This window comes from Bos javanicus, chromosome 29 (assembly GCF_032452875.1).
Source record: "Bos javanicus breed banteng chromosome 29, ARS-OSU_banteng_1.0, whole genome shotgun sequence".
In the NCBI taxonomy this organism is placed as follows: domain Eukaryota; kingdom Metazoa; phylum Chordata; class Mammalia; order Artiodactyla; family Bovidae; genus Bos; species Bos javanicus.
The window spans coordinates 47728496-47749221 of NC_083896.1; the positions used below are offsets into that span (position 1 = coordinate 47728496).

A 20726-nucleotide genomic window follows, 5' to 3' on the forward strand; every position below is an offset into this window, starting at 1 on the left:
TGGGCCACGTCCCTGGAAGGCCTCAGCCCATGCTCCCCAACAGGTCAGTGCCAGCTGTGGTCACTGTATAAATGACCATCCCCTCAACCAGCCCTGGAACTTTAGGTTAGGGTCTTAGCCCCAGACCTTGTGGGGGGCCCTTATGGCCCCCTGTGAACTGAGGGTTGGGCTGTGCCCAGTGGCCTGAGGGGCTCACACCCGCCTGTCCCCCCACCTGCTGGCGAGGATGCAGAGGCCGGAGGTCTCACCCTCTCCGCAGGCCATATGCCAGGCTGACCGTCCACCCTGAGGCTCTCGCTGTTGTCCATGAACTTGGAGACATGCAGATGGGCTTGTTTTTCCATTGGGTGTCGGGGGCGGCAGCTGAGGCCCTAAGCTGAGTAGTTGGAAGCAGAGTGAGGACTCCACTTCCTCTCATGATCTTGCACATGGTTAAGAAGGACATCGCCGATATAAAGAAATCCCTAGTGGGGACCCCCAGGACCGTGCAGCCACTGCAGGGAGGGCTCCTGGGTCTGTAGATGACTCCAGTGGCAGTGGGCCCAGCCCTGGGACACATGACCCAGGCACACATGAGTGGCGCTGAGGGGCAACCTCGGACAATGTGGGCCCTGCCCACAGCATCGCCAGAGCTCCCCAGCAGAGGATGGGGTACAGGAAATGGGACTCAGGCGCCAAGGTTCAGCCCCTCCTGGCAGAGAAGAATCAGAAGGCCCAGCACAGGGATGGAGGAGGTGGGAGGCTGTGGGCCCTTCTGCACAACGGCAAGTTTGGACAGGAGCCCTCAGGTTACATGTCACTTCTGTGAATAGTCTTCAGGGAGTTTTGAGTTTCTCACATAAGAATCAAGGTGCAGGCACTGGAGGGCTGGTCCAGCACTTTCATGATTCCAGCAGGCACTGACTTCTCTGGTCTGTGCCTGTATCCTCTTGGTCACAACATGGCTGCTCCACCTCCAACATCACCTCCACCCTCCAGGCAGGAGAAAGGGGAAGGAGATGGATGCCAGTGGAGGCAGCCCCTCTTTGAAAGTGCTTTCCCACAGGGCCTGCCCACACCTCTGCTTGCATTATGCTGGCCAGCCCTGTCTGCACAGAGACTGGGAAATGGGCCAGTGTTATTCCCAGCAAAGGCAGGATAGTGGGGAGGGAACCAGCAGACCTTGAGGGACTGTGGTCCCCATCACAGATAAATCAGTCTTGTCCTGAGCACAGGAGCTTCATTCTCTGAACAAATAGCAGCTGAGCACCTACCAGGTGCCCCCACGCTCCTGGTCCTGAAGGTGCCCATGTGGACACTGCGTCGAAACCCCAGCCCTGAGGCCCTTTCCTTCCAGAGCGGGCATTGCACCCAGGGTGGTCATGGGGGGGTGCACCAGCAGGGAAAGGGGGCACCTTGCTGAGTCTCTGCAGGCCCAGTGCCCCGTCTGCACCTCCACATAAGGCAGGAGGGGCGTCTCCAAGCCCAGGGCGATGCCGTCCCCTGGGGTGGGGTGGGGCCTCTTGGCAGGGGCACGGGAGTTTCCCAGGAAAGCCCTCATTCCGGGAGCTGGCAGAAGTGGTACCCACACCTCACCACAGTGCAGCCCATTCTTTGGGGTGTGGTGTGGGGCACGGACGTTCCCTGGGAGGGTGTGGTCGCCATTCAGTCGCCCACAGGCGTGGGCAGCAGTGGAGTCACCAGCCAGAAATTTAAAATAGGAGCACCCTGAGATCCCCATCACTGCGGCCTTCCTCTGGGGTGAAGCAGGCAGACCCCTGCCAAGCTGCATCCTGGAGGCACACAGCACAGCCCCTGCCCTCCAGGGCTGTCCCGGGAGCTGCGAGGGGCCGTCTGGGCAAGGGCAGGTCCCCCGCACACCCTCCATGAAGGTGACCTCTGTGAGACGCAGGGACCAGGGCACACAGAGGGCATGGCGAGTCGGGCTAGGGTGACGGCCCTGCACAGCCACCCTCCACCCTCAGGGCCACCTCAGGACTGGAATCCTCAGTCGTCCTCACCCTTAGGGCAGGACAGGGTGCGGACAGGGTCTTCCCAGGTGAGTCAGGGCTTTTGAGGGTAAGGAAGAGGAGCCCAGGCAGGCAGGCAGACAGTTCCATGCAGAACAGATGCATCATCCTAGCCAGTGCCCACCCCTGTCTCTCAAGCAGCCGCCAGTCCAAGCTTTAGGGAACGTTCTGGGGCAATGGTGGGTTTGGGAAGACAGGGGATGAGCTGGAGGGGTGTGGGGGTCTCCTGGGGAGATCAGGAGAAGGGATCCCATCCATCTGACCCAGGCAGGCCTGCAGCACTGCCAGGGAGACCAGACCACCACATGCCCCACCTGCCTCCCACAACAGCATCGAGAACATCACTGCTTCCACTCAGGGTCACCCAGGCTGGGGGTGAAGTCTACCCCAGAGTCAGCCTACCAGCACACAAGCCAGTTACTGGAGTTGCAGCCGTCCTGTGTCCTGTTGGGGACAGTGGGCAAGGCAGTCATGGCTCTCACAGCAGGCAGCCACAGAGCCATGCACTCCAGGCTTGGTGGACCCGCCAGGAAAGCCCCAGCTCGTGTGCTGGGTGACCCGGCCTGGTTATACAACCTTTTTGAACATCAGTCTCCTCTTCTAGAAAACAGAATCTGGCCCCTCCCTCATCTGTGACATTAACACCGGTAAAGCCCCTGGCATCTGGTGGGTGACAAGAAACGCCTGTCATTGTTTTGAAGCTGAAGCACTCCCAGGTCAGGGACAGCAGGGCCCAGGGAGCCGGAGGGTGTGGTCCAGCCAACGGTGTCCCCTCCTCCCCCCACAGATCGCCGTGACCTTTGCCATTGTCCTCGGCGTCATCATCTACAGAATCTCCACAGCCGCCGCCTTGGCCATGAACTCCTCCCCGTCCGTGCGGTCCAACATCCGGGTCACGGTCACGGCCACCGCGGTCATCATCAACCTGGTGGTCATCATCCTCCTGGACGAGGTGTACGGCTGCATAGCCAGATGGCTCACCAAGATAGGTGAGCGCCCCGGCCGAGCCCCGGAGCCAGGCGGCTGCATGTCGCCTGCCATGGGGCCCTGGGCTGGTCGCTCAGCCCCTCTGATGGCCAAGTGAAGTGACCTGCCTGGACCAGGGCAGTGGCTCAGCGGCTTGCATCTCACTCCCTCTAGAGGTTCCAAAGACGGAGAAGAGCTTCGAGGAGAGGCTGATCTTCAAGGCTTTCCTGCTCAAGTTCGTCAACTCCTACACACCCATCTTCTACGTGGCTTTCTTCAAAGGCCGGTAGGAGCTGCTTTGGTGACTCAGACACACCGCCTTCCCCAGCTCGCGCCTCCTCATCCAATAGAAGGCTTCCTGCCCCCGTTTCCCCACAGGCATGAGGCACCCAGGCCCAAGGCAGAGCAGTCAGTGAGCTCCAGCTGCTGCTGCGGACGGGCAGAGGCCTGGCTCCTGCAGGGCCCCCAGGGGGCAGGGACCCTGGGGAGAGGGACCCCAGGCGCTGGGGACTCCAGACAGCAGGGGCTCCAGGCAGCCAGTTCCAGGGGCTCCCACACCAGGGAGGTGAGGGCTGCCAGAGAAGGTATGAAAGGGCAGCCACTGGTGTTCTGGGCCAGTGGTGAAGTGAACCCCACACCCTGACCCTTGGAGCTGTCCTGGATTTCTAGGGGCCTGTGGCCCACCCACCACAACTTCCCACTGTCCCTGCCCCCACCAGGGCCTGGCTGGTCAAATCCCAGAACCCGTCCCAGAGTCTCCATCCTCAGCATCATGCGATTTACAAATGCCGTGGCCACCCGCCCATCCCAGGGTCCTGGAGCTGGGCCAAGGTGCCCAGGCCCCCCTGAGAGCACCCACAGCAATGGAGCAGGCTCTCAGACGACCCCCGGCCGCACACCCACAGGGAACTGAGAGGCGGCCTCGGGACCACCCCCACACCAGCCTGTCTGCGTCCCCAGCATGGCTGCGAGACCCTGCTGTGGTGGGCATGGCACCGTCTGGGCTCAGACCCCTTTGCCTTCTCCCCTCCTGGGCTCCCTTCCCTCCATCCGCCCTTTGGCCTCTTGGTTTCCCATTGAAGCCACGTGTTCTTACCCACCTGTGGGCTTGGGAATCACATGAACATTCAACCAACAGAAAGCCACTGTGGTCGGTTCTTAGATGAAGCAGGCAGGGGGAAAGCCTGTGAGACCCTAGCCCTCCGACCTGGGGACGCACGAAGTGGCCCACCTTTGGGGTCTCCCAGAGCCCACTCACCCCACTCTAACTGACCCCCATCATTGGCTCCGACCTGGGGACCCACGACGCAGCCCAGCTCCCACCTCCCACCTTCGGGGCCTCCCAGGGCCCGCTCGGCCCTCTCTAACTGACCCCCATCATTGCAGGTTTGTCGGACGCCCGGGCGACTACGTGTACATTTTCCGATCTTTCCGGATGGAGGAGGTAGGTCCCGCTCTGCTTTCTCACCTCTGTTCACACACCTCAGTTCCCAGCCCGCGAGACCCCTGCTCTGTTATCTAGCTGCTGGGGTGGGCTTCAGCCTTCCATGGCAAGTCCATATAGTGTCACTTTAAAAGGAGAATATCTCTTCAGGGTCATGGAAACCAAAAAAAATTACACCCTTTTTTTTTCTTCTTCTTTTTCTGTAAGACCTTGAAAGTTTTTCTCTTTGGTTATGGTGAACCAGTGAGAAAAAAAAAAAAAAAACTCAATTACAACTCTTACTTCAACATTGATATACTCATCTCTCGCCCCACCACACACAGTGCTGGTGATCTTTGGCTTCTGCTCAGTGGTTCCAGCCACTGTGGTTCTAGTGCGTGTGTCTGAGTCCTGGCCGCCAGACTTGTTTCACTGGCTCCATCAGACCAAGCCAGACTTCAGGGCCCATCAGCAGTTCAGGTCTCACGGGAACTAATCGGCTTTTGCAATTCCCAGAATAATTCATTTTATTGAGAAAGAAAGGTCTTCCTGATAAGATCGTATGAAACAGGGTGGAGAGGATTAGGTACTGGGTGACCTGGCTGCCTGAGGTGAAGTTGAGAGCTTCAGCCAGCTGAGTGCTGGCCCCAAACATCCCAAGGCCTCATCCACAGTAGCGGATGTTTGTAAAAAGCCTTCCAAATGCTCCCCACTACCTGACACATCCTTTACGTAGGATGACACCTTGTCAAGCTCTCTAACTGTTGGAGAAGTTGGGGGAAATGTCTTCGTGAAATAGAATAAAGCATAGAGCATCTTTAATTTTTAATGAGATGGTGGCTCTTCCAGATAAATTTTTTGGCAATTTTTGGTATATGAAGTTTGGCCCAGGACTCAGAGAGTGTCAGCTGTGTCCTGGAGTGTCACCCAGTATCCCTTCAGTCCCCACCACTTGGACAAGTTAAGCTTCTGTCTGCCTGCTCACACCCCCCGCCCCCACCAGCCTATGGTGGTACAAGCCCACGGGGGACAGGGCTTTAGGCCTAACAGGGGTGGCCGGCTGCCTCACCATGTGGCTTGCCAACTGCACGGGCCCCAGCCTGCGAGACCGCTGCCCACCCGCTGCCGATGGGCTCTCTCCAGGCCTGGTTCCAGCCCGGACAGCCTGTTGGTCAGGTTGTATTAACTCCAGGGGCCACTGTAACAAGACACCATAGACCAGGTTGCTTAAGGCAGCAGCTTTAAGCTCTGATAGTTCTGGAGGCCAGAGTCCAAAATCACAGTGTCAGCAGGGTGGTGCCCCCTCCCAAGGTTCTAGGGAGGGCTCCTCCAGGCCTCTCCCAGCTCTCTCTGCCACTGACCGTCTTCGATGTCCCCATGCCGACGGACGTGCCTCTCCAGTCTCTGCCTGCATCCTCAGGGGGCCTCCTCCCCCCGCTCCCGTGCACTTGTGCGTTTTCGCTTCTTCAAAGGACACCAGCCACTGGAGCAGGGCCCACCCTGCACCATCACAACTGCATCTTCACTCGCTCATGTCTGCAAAGACCCTGCTAACAAATGAGGTCCCGCTGTGAGGCTCCAGGGGCTGGGACACGGAGGATACAACTCAGCCCTCGGCCCAAGGGCCAGCCTCCCCTCACAGGGGGCTGGGCGGGGCTGGGCGGGGGCTGATGCGACCCTCTCTTGCAGTGCGCCCCGGGGGGCTGCCTGATGGAGCTCTGCATCCAGCTCAGCATCATCATGCTGGGAAAGCAGCTGATCCAGAACAACCTGTTTGAGATCGGCATCCCGTGAGTAGCTTCCAGCCTCAGGTCTCAGCTAGCACGGGGGCGGGGGCAGGCCTCCCGGTGGTCTGGGCGGCAGGTGACGCGGGGCCTGGACCAGGGTGGGGGCACCAGAAACAGGGAGGTGGTGAGAACATGGGGAAGATGGGCAGTAGCGACTGCCTGGTGGACAAGGAAAGGGACAAGGCCAGGTGACACCTCCTCTCCCAAATGGCCGAGGATGCAGGATACAGATTGTTTTTGTTCAGTCGCTCAGTCATGTCCAACTCTTTGTGACCCCATGGACTGCAGCACGCAGGTCTTCCCCGTCCTTTACTATCTCCTGGAGATTGCTCAAACTCCTGTCCATTGAGTCAGTGATGCCATCCAACCATCTCGTCCTCTGTTGTCCCCTTCTCCTCCAGCCCTTAGTCTTTCCCGGCATCAGTGTCTTTTTCAACTCACTGGAAAAGGATATAGATAAGCGCCCCCAGATCCAAGTGCCGGCCCCCGTGGTCCAAGGCATCCAAGCCTGCTCAGGCCCATCCAGACCCCTGACATCTTGGGGCCCTCCCCAGCCTCTGTTTCCTTATGTCAGGGGTCCCCAACCTCGGAGCCAAGGACTGGTACCTCCTGTCAGAGCAGCAGCAGCTGAGATTAGAAATAAAATGCACAATAAATAAAATGCACTTGAATCATCCTGAAACCATCTCCCCCACCTCCAGTCTGGGAAAAAATCGTCCTCCACAAAATCGGTCTCCGGTGCCAAAAAGTCTGGGTACCACTGCTCATGTCACAAATGAAGCAGTGAGGCTTGCCCTCCGTGTGCCCCTGGGGGGAGAGAGCAAAGGAGCTAGCCCATCAACAGAGTGGTCACCGCAGACACAGCAGTTCAGGCTTTAAAACAACCTGGAGGGGCCACCCCCAAGCCCGCCTTCCTGGGAGCCTGACCGAAGCTACGCCGTGCGTCCTCCAGGAAAATGAAGAAGTTCATCCGCTATCTGAGGCTGAAGCACCAGAGCCCCTCGGACCACGACGAGCACGTGAAGAAGAAGCAGCGGTACGAGGTGGACTACACGCTGGAGCCCTTCGCGGGCCTCACCCCGGAGTACATGGAGATGAGTGAGTAATTGGGGGGCCCTCCTGGGGCGGGACAGGGCAGACATGGGCCAGCAGCCCCCCAGGGCTCCGGGGGACACATGCAGGACTGAGCCGTGTCGCCTGCAGCTGTGTCTCTGGACGGGAGGTGCCCAGGGTGGCCCATGAATCCCGGGGCTGGGGCAAGAGAGAGAGCCAGCCAGATGTGGCCACACGGCAGCCGCTTGGAGCCTCCCAGACACCACCTCCCTCCCCACCCCTCTCCCACTTGGGCTACACTGGCCTTCTTGCTGGTGTTGCTGTTGTTGTTCAGTCACTCACTCGTGTCCAACTCTTTGTGACCTCATGGACTATAGCCCACCAGGCTCCTCTGTCCATAGGATTTCCCAGGCAAGAATACTGGAGTGGGTTGTCATTTCCTTCTCCAGGGCATCTTCCCGACCCAGGGACTGAATCCACATCTCCTGCATTGCAGGCGGGTTCTCTACTGCTGAGCCACCAGGGAAGCCCTCTCTTTGCTGTTACCCAAACGCATAGAAGTCACGCCTACTTCAGGGCCTTTGCACCAGCTGCATCCTGCCTGGAATTTGCTCCCCTGGTGCATCACTCACTCCTTTCCTCCAGGGCTCTGCTCAGAACGTCCCCCACCAGAGGGGTCTTCCCGCAGTGTGTGACGGGGCAGCCCGGCCCTGCTCTCTGCTTCTCCCCACAGCTGACATCTCTAGTTCCCGGCACTCTCTCGCTCCCCCTCCATCTGTCTCTCCTGTGGAACTGACGCTCTGTGAAAGCCGGCCTTTGGGGTTTTTTGTTTACTCTTCACCGCTGTGCCCTCTCCACCTAGAGCAGGTCCAGGTATACAGTGGGTGTTCAGCGCGTGTTCACTGAATGAACCGACAAGTGAAGATGGAGACTCGTGTAAAGGGTTTCCCAAGTGTTGTGCCCCCTGACCACCATGGATAGCTTATCTTAAATGCAGGTTCCCGGGGCCCATACCCAGTGTGTTGGAGTAGGACCCAGGACTCTGCATTTTAACAGGCACCTGGGCGAACCAGCCAGGGACTGCTCTGCAGGGTGAGGCGATTGGGGCCGGGTGGCCTTGGAGCGCAGGAGCAGTTCCCTTTAGTAGTACATGCACTAGCCCCGTGGGCAATGAGTCACTTCCAGCTTCTCAGATGACAGTGCAGAAACAGCCCTGAGACTCTCAACAAGGAGACCATGTGGGGTCCCATGGAGTCCTCCGTTTTGTCCCAGAATCGACTCTGGGCTGAACCAGAGGCAGGCAGGCAGCTCCCTGCCCTGTGGGCACCCCCCACCCACCCAGGCCTGCCCCCTGCCTGCCTGTTGACACTCATCCTGGGGTCTTGGAGGAGGGTCTCCACTGCCGGCCACCTGACCCCGTGGGAGGTAGACACCAAGAACCGCAGCCTGTGATCAACTGGGAGACCACGGTCGTTCGTTTCCCCAGATTTCCATTTTCCTGGTGGCTGGAGACTTCAGGGTCCTCTGGGGGGTTTGATGAAATGAAATTCCTGGAACAGGTCCCCCCGCCTTGCCCACCAGGGAGCAGCCCACCCCATGCCCACTGGTCTCCGCCTCCAGGCTGACTCAGCTGGGATGAGGCGGAAGAAAGTCAAGTCCCTGCTGGGCCTGACCGGCCCTCTCCCCGACCCCACCTGCACCTCCACAGCTCTCCCCCAGCCTGTCTGTCTAAGATGAGGCCGTGTCACTCCAGAGTCAGAGAACCTGCAGCCTTAGGGCTAAGCGGACCCTGGCCCCCCGGGGCGCCTCTATCACCTCCACCATCTGCAGAGGCTTCAGACAAGACCACTGCCCCCAGAAGCACCCCCAGAAGCTGTGGGGCGCAAGGGGCCAGCAACCCCATGCCAGGATGAAGGCTCACACAGAGCCCCACCCGCCCGCCCACTAACAATGGCCACACTCAGCCTGCCAGCCCGGGTGACATTCTGCCGGCTTCCTTGTTTACCGCCTGGCACCGAGCGCCCTTGGACAGCGTCTGGCTGTACAGTCCCTGAACCCACTTCCCCCACTTGCTTCCATTCAGCAACCTTTCCCTGACCTCCCCAGGAGCTGGGCATCTGTGGGCTAGAACCTCTGAGGCCAAAGGTGCCCCGGAGTCAGCTAGTTGATGATGAAGATGACAAGAAAGATAGAGGGAACAGGGCAGAGGAGCAAGATTGTCTGGGACAGTGGACGGTGGGCCCCCCTGGCTCCCCAAGGCCCGATGGAGTGGATGCTGAGGGCTGTTGGAAGCGCACTGATGCTGGCGGGCCCCCCAGGTCCCAGAAGGCATTCAGGCCCCTTCCCCGCCCAGACACAGAGTGACTGAGTCTGGGCTTTTGTGCTCACAGGCACCCTTTCCCCATCACTGGTAAATTTTTTCATGATCAGACTATAAGTGAGTACACGCCCATTATTCAGGACGTAATGTGAAGGTTCAGAACCTGACTCCTGGCCTGGGGTCACCCGGGGCTGCAGGGCCCGTGCCGAGATGCCCTCTTACACGCGGGAGGCAGGGTGCCGTCCGGCCCAGGGCGAGGGTCCCGCCGCCCTGAGCCGGGGGCCGCACGTGCTGACCGCCGCCCCTCTCTGCAGTCATCCAGTTCGGCTTCGTCACCCTGTTTGTCGCATCCTTCCCGCTGGCCCCGCTCTTCGCGCTCCTGAACAACATCATTGAGATCCGCCTGGACGCCAAAAAGTTTGTCACCGAGCTCCGAAGGCCAGTGGCTGTCAGAGCCAAGGACATCGGTGAGTGCCTGGGCCCTGGGAGCGGAGACCCTGGGTTTGGGGAAAGGATCACACTCCCCGGAAGCCAGAGGCAGAGCTGGCCAAGTGGGGCCCCGACTCCTCACTGCACCTGCCCTGGAAGGAGACTCAGACACGAGGCAGGGTGGGGAGATGCAGGACTCCAGCCCCTCTACACCCCACCTGACCCCCAACTCCTGAGATGTGCAGGCCACGGAAAATGTTAGGGAACCCCGACCTCCCAGCTCCTGAGATGTGCGGGCCACAGAGAACGTTAGGGGAGAGCTTGGGTCTCGGATGACGAGGGGCCTCCCCAGCCTGCTGCTCCAGAAGGTCCATAAGATGCATTTTCTCTGTTGGTCCCCAGCACCCCTGCCCCACCCCGAACGTCCGTGTGGGCCCAGAACACAGAGCCAGACCACTGGGAAAGACGGTGTTAGCTGCCCAGCAAGCGTCTTCCTACACAGTGCATCACGTAGTCATTTAACATTCACTGGAAATATAAAGGAGGGAGCCCCCCTTCTACCAATGAAAGAAGAGCATCGTGTAACCTGCCTGGCGGGTCAGGGTCAAGAGCCCCCTGGGCCTTTTAGCCCCAAGTCACTAAGGCACTGGGGGCTGTGGGACTGTACACTGAACATCGGGCATAACTTTCAAATAGTCAGAGACCTCAAAAATGGAGCCAGGTTCCTTGTGCAGTGGTGAGCTCCCTGTCACCAAAGGCACGTAAGCAGACGTGGGCGCCCATCTGTCCAGGAGTGGGGGGATCTAGTGGGCGGGGCTCAGAGACCCCCACGCGCCTCGGCCAGAGCCAGCGCTTGTCAGCAAGGACAATGCCCATCTTATCTTAAACAGAATCACCTTAAACCAGGATTCAATTTTCAGGGTGAAAACAAAAAAGTCTTTATTGAAACTTTATCTTGAAATGAGATGGAAAATTACAAAATATATTCTTTTATTTCCTATTGAATACAATTTTAGTTAGAACAACACCTGTGCCAGTTCTGTGCTGGTTCCCAGACAAACAAGATGGAATTGTGTGTTAGGGGTGTTATCTGTCACTCTACCAAATTAAGGACTACGCACCAGAAGACAGAGCTTTGGGCTGGACCTTTATGTTAGTTGCTCAGTTGTGTGGACGGTAGCCCGCCAGGCTACTCTGTTCATGGAATTCTCCAGGCAAGAATACTGGAGTGGGTTGCCATTCCCTTCTCCAAGAGATCTTCCAACCCCAGGGATTGAACTCAGGTCCCCTGCATAGCAGGCAGACTCTTTACTGTCTAGCCCAAACATAATCCTGCAAACATGCAGGGCCGTCATCACTCCTTCCAAAAGCTTCTCCTGCCCTTGGCATTAGGTCATCGCATCCCAGGCCAGGGACTCCGTGGGCAGTGCTCCATCCTCGGAGTGGCCCCCACCGACTGATGGTGCCGGGCCCACCAGCTCTCCACATGAGTCCCTGAGACGCCCGGAACTCTGCTTTACACGGTGCGCCTTCTCAGGTTGTACCGGAAGAAACTGCCGTTTTCACAATCCAAACACGCTCAGATACTGGTGATTTCACCTGGATCATGTTTGTGCCTTGGGATCCATGGTGTGACCTGCCGGGCCCAAGCTTAAGAGGGTTCAGGAACACTCGCTCTTCCACCAGGAGGGATGTCTGAGCTCAGCTCCCGTACAGAAGTCATCGCCCTGCATTTTGACACTTGAGTCTCCTTCCTGTCCAGGCGACCCAGACAACCAGTAAAGACTCAGCAAAGAGATGCCTTTTCCACCAGACTTTGTGGTTTTGAAAGATGTGAAAGGATGTGAATTCTCTGGCTCCCAGGGTCCCTGATGCTGCCTCGCCTGTGGCTGTATAGTGAGCCTCTGCCCCGCACACCTCGACTCTAAGGGCTGCGGGGCTGGGTAAGAGCCGTCCAGAGCAGCGCGCTTGCCGCTGTGCTGGGTCAGAGCCCAGCTTACTCTTCCATACAGGGCCAGAGTCGATGTTCTCATCTCTGTGGGCTGTGAGGCAATGTGCAGAATTCTCACTGAAAGCTGAAGTTTCTCATGTGACATCTCCTCATGTGAGGGTTCTTCCCTCCTGGGCCGTCCAGGCACAGGCCAGGCACCTCTCTGGGCCACCGGCCAGATCTGCAGATCCCCCGACGACAGAGGATGAGATGGTTGGATGGCATCACCGACTCAATGGGCATGAGTTTGAGCAAACCCCAGAAGATGGGCTGCAGTCCATGGGGTTGAAAAGAGTCAGATGCAACGGAGCGACTGAACGACGACCTCGAGATCGAGGTGCCGTGGAGCCAGGGCTCTCTGCAGTGCCCCTCGCCCTGCTCTGAGGACGGCCCAGGGAGCCGTGTCTGATGTTGGACTTTCTCTGGGGCTTGTTGCTGTTGTGTCTCCCGGGAGCCTGGTGAGGACGCTAGGGTGACTCCTCGGTCCCACTTTCCAGATGGGGAGACTGAGGCCAAGTGCTGAGCATAGCCGAGCTGGAACCAGATTAGCTGAAGCCCTCGGCCCCTCCCGGCACACTTCCGCCAGGGCACGCCTGCGGCATGGACGGGGCGGACGCGGCAGCCTGCCAGGCGCTCCCCGCTCGGTCCTTGGTAATTCTGAGCCCGCACCCAGTGGCCGTGAAAGAGCGTGCCACTCCTGCCCTGTGCTCCTTACAAAGGCCTGATTCTTGGGCCAGAGGCCTCAGGCGAGCCCACAGTGGCCATTGTTTGCTTTGGCATCCTGTGCCTGGTGGAGCCACGGCCACGCCCCACTGCAGCACCCTAAACCCTGCCACCCCCCGGGATGGAAGTGAATCCCAGGACGCTCCCCCCAGCCCTCCCTGGCCCTGGTGTTGTTCCAGCACCAGCAGGGTTTGGAGCACGTCCTCGGGGTCTCTGCTCACGGCTCCGCGACTCTGCTTACGGATCAGCTGCTGACTTCCTGGTTCCTGCCCCGTTGGTTGAAGCATAATCTGGGTTTGTTTATGGGCTCCTCCACCGTAACCTTTCCTTGAAGAGGCTTTTGTGTTCCTCCTGTGATCCGTGCGGGGCCCTGAAGGGACAGGGGCCCCCGCAGCCCCCGTGACCTGCGCCCAGAGCGCCAGGAGCGTGTGGAGGAAGCACCAGCGCTGTCACTGCTCTGCTCGGAGAGGGGGGCGTGCAGGGTCCTGAGGGAACCCAGCCCGTGCGCACGTGGGCACCGGCTCCAGCCTCCCAGGCCTGACCTTTCACCCGGGGCCAGCATCGTCCTCCTCTCGGGCTCGCTCTTCAGAGCCTCCCGGGTGAGAAACCCTTCCTGCATTCAGCTCCTGGGAGCTGCGAGTCGGCAAGCACATCCAAATACCTCCCTAGACTGTTCTTCAGAACCAGGCTCGGCACTGAAGAAGGTGAAATGAGGCGGAGCCCTGCGAGATGTCATAAGGAGGCTGAGATTCGTCCCAGGCGGCTTCAGCCCCTTGTACTTTCCTAGAGGTCATCAGGACAGTGATTCTCATCGTGTGGCATGCGTTCAAATAACCTAACGGGTCAAGACTCCAGCAGACACAGATCCCATGGGCTGGGACTGGCGTCCCGGAGCCCAGGGTTCTGGGGTGGGGTCACACAGAGAACCATCGGCCTGGGCATAGAGACCCGGCAGGACGTGTCGGACAGCCTCAGTCCCCTGCTGTGGACCGCTCTGGCCCAGCCATCTCCCCCGCACCGTCCCCATTGCCCGCTGTCCCCTCTGTCAGCTCACTGACAGACTTGTTTCCTCCTGCTGGGCTCAGGAGCCACCTCCCAAGGGAGCCCCCTGCCCAGAGACCTCAACTTGCTGGACTGGCCAGCACTCCAGCACCCCACTCAGAGTTCTCAAGCTCAGGTTGTGTGGGACCCCATGAATGAGTGGACAGGAGTGCCTGGTCTTGGCTCCCTTGAAACACCCTGCCCTTGGAGGGTTTTCTTCTCCAGGCTTTAGTAGGGTCTGGGTTTGGATAAATGTGATTCTTGAAGCCACTTGTGGTGATCAACGGCGTTGCCTTGGTACAGAGAGAGCTGCAATGCATGGTGTGGCCTGAAGGGGACGCCACTGCCAGCCACCGCCAGCTGTTGTCACAGAGATGCCAACTGGGAGCTGAGGCTCTTGCAGAAGCAGCTAGTCTAAATTTTTAAAAAAACACATCATCCCGATTTGTATACAACCATTGACATTGTGGGGCTTCCCTGCTGGCTCAGTGGTAAAGAACCCGCCTGCCAATGCAGGAGACATAGCTTCTATCCCTGAGTCGGGAAGATCCCCTGGAGAAGGAAATGACAACCCACTCCAGTGTTCTTGCCTGGAGAATCCCATGGACAGAGGAGCCTGGTGGGCTGCAGTCCACGGGGTCACAAAGAGTCGGACATGACTAAAGGAAAAAACCACAGCAACAGCATTCTGTAAGGAGCAGGCAAGACTGGTGAAACTCCTGCACACCTGGCTGTGGCAACTTCTGCTTGGGCATGAAGAGGCTGCTTGGAGGGACCGTCTACACTCACATAGTCACTCAGCAAACACTCACCAGTGCTGAAGCTGAAGCTCCGACACTTTGGCCACCTGATGTGAAGAGCCGACCCGTTGGAAAAAGACCCTGATGCTGGGAAGATTGAGGGCAAGAGGAGAAGGGGGCGACAGAGGATGAGATGTTTGGGTGGCATCACCGGCTCAATGGATGTGAGTTTGAGCAAGCTCTGGAAAAGTTTGGAAACTCTCCCAGACAAACCTAGACAGCATATTAAAAAGCAGAGACATCACTTTGCCAACAAAGGTCCATATATGGGGCACTGGAAGTGCTTGTCCTTGTGGAGTGGTCCCCGGCCAGGGCTGGGAAGCCACCTCACACCTGCCTCAGGGGCTGGGTCTGAGCCGGTGGTTTCCCGATTCTGGGGCACATGGGCCTGAACTCCTGCTGTCTCTGCTGACCATCAGCATGCAGCCTGCAAACAGGCGCTCACTGCGAGGGCAGGAACACCCATGCACAGCCTTATGGGCCCTGGGTGGAGACCCCCCGACCTGCCACTGTCCCCACCAGCCCTTTCTGTTGTCACCATCTCAGATCTATCTGGCTCCAGGCAGGGGGAGAGGGTGAGTGGGACAGAGTTTCAGCCCCAAGTCTGCGATAATGTGTTCCTGGCCTGATAAGACACCGTCAGGGTGAGGACGGGGGTGGCCAGGGATGTTGGGCCCCTTTCCAGGAGCCATAGCCTTGGGGCCCTAAAGAGGGGGGCTGACTCTGGGCCCTCAGGCTTCCTTCCTGGGCCTCCTGATTCTCGTCTTTGCTGGGAGCGAGGCCAGCGGGGCAGCTGGCGATGCTCCAAGTGCTGTGTGGTCATCCCATTCCCCTGTGATTGGGCACAGCCCCACGTCTCCTGCTGATGGACCAAGGTGGGTCCAGACGGGCGTGGTTTGCACCTCACTGCTGCCCACTCACGTTACCGAAGATGTGCTCCTGGCCGCACTAGCTAGGAGGCCCTGGCTTGGCTCCTGACCCTGGCTCGCCGTCTGACCTATCCCTGACTATGGCTTTTCTAGCACTGTTGCTCAGTCACTCAGTCGTCTCCGACTCCACAACCCTATGGACTGCAGCACGCCAGGCCTCCCTGTCCTTCACCAGCTCCCAGAGTTTGCTCAGACTCATGTCCGTTGAGTCGGTGATGCTATCTAACCATCTCATCCTCTGTCATCCCCTTCTCCTTTTGCCTTCAATCTTTCCCAACATCAAGCTCTTTTCTAGTGAGTCGGCTCTTCTCATCAGGTGGCCAATGTATTGGAAATTCACCTTCACCTTCAGCATCAGTCCTTCCAATGAATATTCAGGACTGATTTCCTTGAGGATTGACTGGTTGGATCTCCTTGGAGTTCAAGGGACTCTTAAAAGTCTTCTCCAATACCATAGTTCAAAAGCATCAATTCTTTAGCACTCAGCCTTCTTTATGGTCCAACTCTCACAACCATACATGACTTTGGAAATAGCATAGCTTTGACTGGATGGACCTTTGTTGGGAGAGTAGTGTCTGCTCTTTAATATGCTGCCTAGGTTTGCCAGCGCTTTCCTTCCAAAGAGCAGGCACTCCTAGCATTGCTGCTGCTGCTGCTGCTAAGTCACTTCAGTCGTGTCCGACTCTGTGCGACCCCATAGACAGCAGCCCACCAGGCTCCCCCGTCCCTGGGATTCCCCGGGAAAGAACACTGGAGTGGGTTGCCATTTCCTTTTCCAATGCATGAAAGTGAAAAGTGAAAGTGAAGTCGCTCAGTCGTGTCCGACTCTAGCGACCCCATGGACTGCAGCCCACCAGGCTCCTCCGTCCATGGGATTTTCTAGGCAAGAGTACTGGAGTGGGATGCCATCGCCTTCTCCGACTCCTAGCACTAGAGCTATGTAAAAGTTTCTGGACACCAAATTTTGTGGATTCTGTCTCTAATTACTGCTGCATGGACTCTTTGGGGAGGGGGAAGCTACATGTAAATTGAATCTTTGTCTCTCTAGAAAAACCAGTCAGTAGTTTACACAGCTTCACGGCAGATTGTTCAGAACTGGGAACCAGGTGTTTCTAAGCATCTCTCTGAGAATCTAGTTGGCTTACAAACAGCCGCTGAGCCAGTACAAGCTGTGGGCTCTGTGGTTCACCAGGTTGTCCCGGGCCCTCCCCAAATACTCCCAGTTACCACGCGTCTGACCTGTCCCACAAGAGGGCCAGCCTGCCGCGGGCTTGCTCGAGTTACTAAGAGCCCCAGCAAAGAGGTCTTGAACCTGTGCTTCTCGGCCCCTCCCCCAGGAATCTGGTACAATATCCTCAGAGGCGTCGGGAAGCTTGCCGTCATCATCAACGTAAGTGACTTGGGGCCCTTCGGGAAGCTGGTCTCCGCCTACAGCCTCAGGCAGCCCCGCTGAGAGAGCGCCTCCTGGTTCTACTGAGGAGTGGGGCGAGTTCAGGGCGGGAATGACACAGCTCCTCAGCCACTCCCCGCAACCCAGGCAACACCCTCCACCGCGCCCACCTAGGCCCCTTAGTCCCCTTACTCCCCAGAGTCCTGAGAGAAGGAGATAGAGGCAGACAGGGCTGAAGGGAGACCCAGAGAAAGAGATTCCACGTCAGCAACTCTTCTGCTCTTTAAAACAGTTCATTTTTTCTCCTTTATGTGAAGCTCACACCTGCTCTTTAAAGAAGGTTTGGGAAATGAAACATGGAGAGAAGAGGAACCTGCTAGCCAAATACGTACACACACACACACACATACATACATATACACACACATACATGCATGCGCACACAGACACACACATACACACAGACATACACACATATACACAGACACGCGTATACATACACAAACACACACATAGAAACACACAGAGAGAGACACACATACATACACACATACACACACACACACGTACACACACACACACACGCGCGCGCGAGCCTGCTGGGAACAGCACCCCCATGACCCTCCCTCCGCGCATCTGGTCCACACCTTCATGACACATGAACCCCAAGTACGAGCACCTCAGGAATGTCTGCAGTCATGTAGCCCTCACCCCTCCACCCACTGGCCGAGCCTGAGCCCCCCAGAAGCTGCCGCCTTGCATCTTGGCGGGGGCAGGGGGGCCAGGCAGACAGCCCCCTGGAGCAGATGGTCACAGTCATGGGGCTAACTCGGTCCCCATAGCACGGGCAGTGACACTCAGCCCAGACAGGGACCCTCAGATCCCTGGGACGTGCTGTCCCTGGAGGCAGGCCACCCCCATCAGCCACCCACTCCTGCCGGCTTAAGGCTTTGAAACCCATCTGTAAAGGGAGGCTGTGGGCAGAGCTCGTCCACCCATCTCAGCTGAGCCGGGGGCCACGTTTTAACGAGGAGGCACAGCCCCTCTGTGTGCAGCGTAAGCATGGGGCTGCTGTGAACAGAGCAGCTGGGAACAAACGGGGCGTCTCGTGAGAACAACCAGCTGCAACGATCACAGCAGCAGCCGCATCTTGAACGTTCCGGAAACTGCTAAGTCCTTCCCATAGAATGCCCACAAGTGTGCACATGAGCCCTGGAGGCAGGGGCAGTGCCCCATCTTGCAGATGATACAGCTGAGGTACAGAGAGGTCAGGTGGCTTGCCCAGGGTCACACAGCCAGCAAGAGGCAGAGCTGGTCTTTACCCCAGGCCTTCAGGTCCCTGCTCTGACACTGGCATCGCACCACTCTGCCTCGGGGACTGCTCCAGCACAGGGGAGCTGGATCTAGACTTTGCAGAATACAAGGCATCTTCCCTTCCTGCCTCATTCCCTTTCAAACGAGCCAGGAAGGAGAGGCACCTACCGTGGGCGCAGTTAGCCCTGTCTGACAAGAGGAAAAGCAGGCACAGAGAGGTCAGGCCACTTGCCCAGGGCCACCCAGCCAGCAAGAGGCAGCCAGCATCATCCCCCAGCCTCCTCGTTCTGGGGCGCCCTGTTCGCATCCCCAGCGCTCTCCTCAGAATGCTGGAGGGGCTGATGGGGTGCCCCTAACCCTTCATTTGTTCACTTGGCGAGCCAGGGCCATGGGGTCACGTTTGCCAACGTGGGTCACTGGCCAGGCCCCAGGGCCAGCGCTGCCCAGGCTTAGGTGGGGCAGCGCCCCCTCCCCAATGGGGGCCACACTGACCACTCCGTTCCCTGGCCAGGCGTTTGTGATCTCCTTCACGTCTGACTTCATCCCTCGCCTGGTGTACCTCTACATGTACAGTGAGAATGGGACCATGCATGGCTTCGTCAACCACACCCTCTCTTCCTTCAATGTCAGCGACTTCCAGAACGGCACGGCCCCCAACGACCCCCTGGATCTGGGCTACGAGGTGCAGATCTGCAGGTACCACCCAGCAACTTTTTTTTTTACATTATTTGACTGCATCGGGTTTTGGTTGCACCATGTAAGACCTAGGCCCTGACCAGGGATAAAACCCAGGCCCCCAGCACTGGCAGCGCAGAGCCTGAGCTGCCGGCCTTCCAGGGAAATCCCCAACAACTCTCTTTAAAGAGCCCCATTTGGTGGGCTTCTGGAAAAAACCCAATTCTTTTGCCTAGTTCTTTTCGGGCAAATCACAGAACAGCTCAATCTTGCTTCAGAGAAAGAAAAAAAAGATTCCTGGATTGGAGGTTGTTGTTGTTGCTTGTCGCTCAGTCGCGTGTGACTCTTTGCAACCCCATGGACTGCAGCTTCCCTGTCCTTCACCGTCCTTCTACCGGATGGAGGTAGGAGGTGATTTATCACGTCCTTTAACTAAGAAGTCCAGGATAGCTTCAGGCACGGCTGGATCCAGGGCCTGCCATTTGTCATCCAGCCCCATTCTGACACTGCCTCTCAACATGCCTCCTGCACATTGGCGTCATTTTCCGGCAGGCAGGAGAGAATCCCCCAGCAGTCCTCTCTACTCAAAAGTCTTGGTGGGAAGAATATTTCTTTCCCACAAGTCAGCATAAGTCCTAGGATTGAGTCTCACTGACCTGCCTTCGGTCACAGGCCCCTCCTTGAAACCAATCACTGTTGCCAGAGTGTGGGGTCTCTGGCTAGGTCTGGGTTATATGCCAGGGTGTGGGGTTGTGGCCATAGATTTGGGGACATCTCAAGGAAAACTGGGGTTTTCAAACAAGGGGTCATGGATGCTGGATAGGCAAAAGCAGCAGATACCTGAGACGGTCATTCAGAGCAGGCAGGGAGAGCCCCAGGAGAGACAGGGGCAGGGGTGGGGTGTGGGTGGTGGGGGCGAGGGGTGCCCCAGGAGAGACGGGGGCAGGGGTGGGGTGTGGGTGGTGGGGGCGAGGGGCACAGCCAGGCCTGGCCATTCACTGTGCATCTTCCATGGGCCAGCCTGGCAGGGTTAGGGGCTGGGGGCTCGGGCCTGGGGACTTGGGAACGGGCAACATGAACCCTGCTGTCCAGGGACCTTGTACAGGGGGCAGCAGAAGCATAAACAGATCCAGTTAAAGGCGTAATAGTAGCTGGAAGCCTAGGGGAAGGGTGGGGGCATGGGGGGCGTTCCAGGGAGAGGGCATGTGGGTGAAAGCAGGGTGGTGGGCACGGGTGGGCTCTGGAGCGTAAAGCGTAAAGGCCCAGCACGGTGGACGGTGAGACCGAGGGAGTGGCCGGAGCCGCGTATCCCGGCTCAGGAAACAGGACTGTGGTGTGACGGGCCCCAGGCCAAGATGAGGCTGAGGGCAGGGGGCAGAGCGGAGGCAGTGTGGCCGCAGCTCGCTCAGTATCCTCTGACGGGCTAAACCGCCTGAGACTCAGAACAGGAAGCCCTCAGGGACCAAGACACATGTCGCAAAGCCGGAGTGGCGAGGCCCGGGCCTTTCTGTGCAGGGCGGTGTTCACTCCAAGCCTGTTTACTCTTACTGTGCACCTAGCTCTGTTAAGCTCTGTCTGTCTTCATACCCTTGACCTGGCAGCAGGCTGTGAAGGAGGCTGCCAGGCTCCAGGGTACTGACAGCAATGAGCAGTAGCTCGTGGCTGCAGAAGAAAAACAAAACACAAAAACAAAACAACCAACAGCAAAAAAAACAGGTCCGAGAAATGGAAAACAGCACACCTGGGGTCCCGGGAACCGGCAGGCAGGCCTGCCCCGCGTAGGTGCAGCCGATGACTTTGAACAGCACCTGTGTCCCGGTGAGCCCCAGGGATTAAATTACAAGACGTGCTGTGTGTTCCGAGTCAGGGCAGGCACT

General features: G+C 58.1%; 1 protein-coding gene across 5 annotated transcripts in view; it reads left to right on the plus strand.

The window, feature by feature from the left end:
- The window catches only part of ANO1 (anoctamin 1), a 189268-nt gene that overhangs the window by 161948 nt on the left and 6594 nt on the right, over window positions 1–20726 (plus strand). For all 5 annotated transcript variants that reach the window (XM_061407293.1, XM_061407297.1, XM_061407294.1 and 2 more), the window contains 8 exons: window positions 2797–2998; window positions 3150–3261; window positions 4362–4419; window positions 6088–6188; window positions 7138–7283; window positions 9873–10025; window positions 16808–16860; window positions 18686–18870. In XM_061407293.1, coding sequence (XP_061263277.1) covers window positions 2797–2998; window positions 3150–3261; window positions 4362–4419; window positions 6088–6188; window positions 7138–7283; window positions 9873–10025; window positions 16808–16860; window positions 18686–18870 — 1010 coding nt within the window. The remainder of the gene's footprint in view (window positions 1–2796; window positions 2999–3149; window positions 3262–4361; window positions 4420–6087; window positions 6189–7137; window positions 7284–9872; window positions 10026–16807; window positions 16861–18685; window positions 18871–20726) is intronic.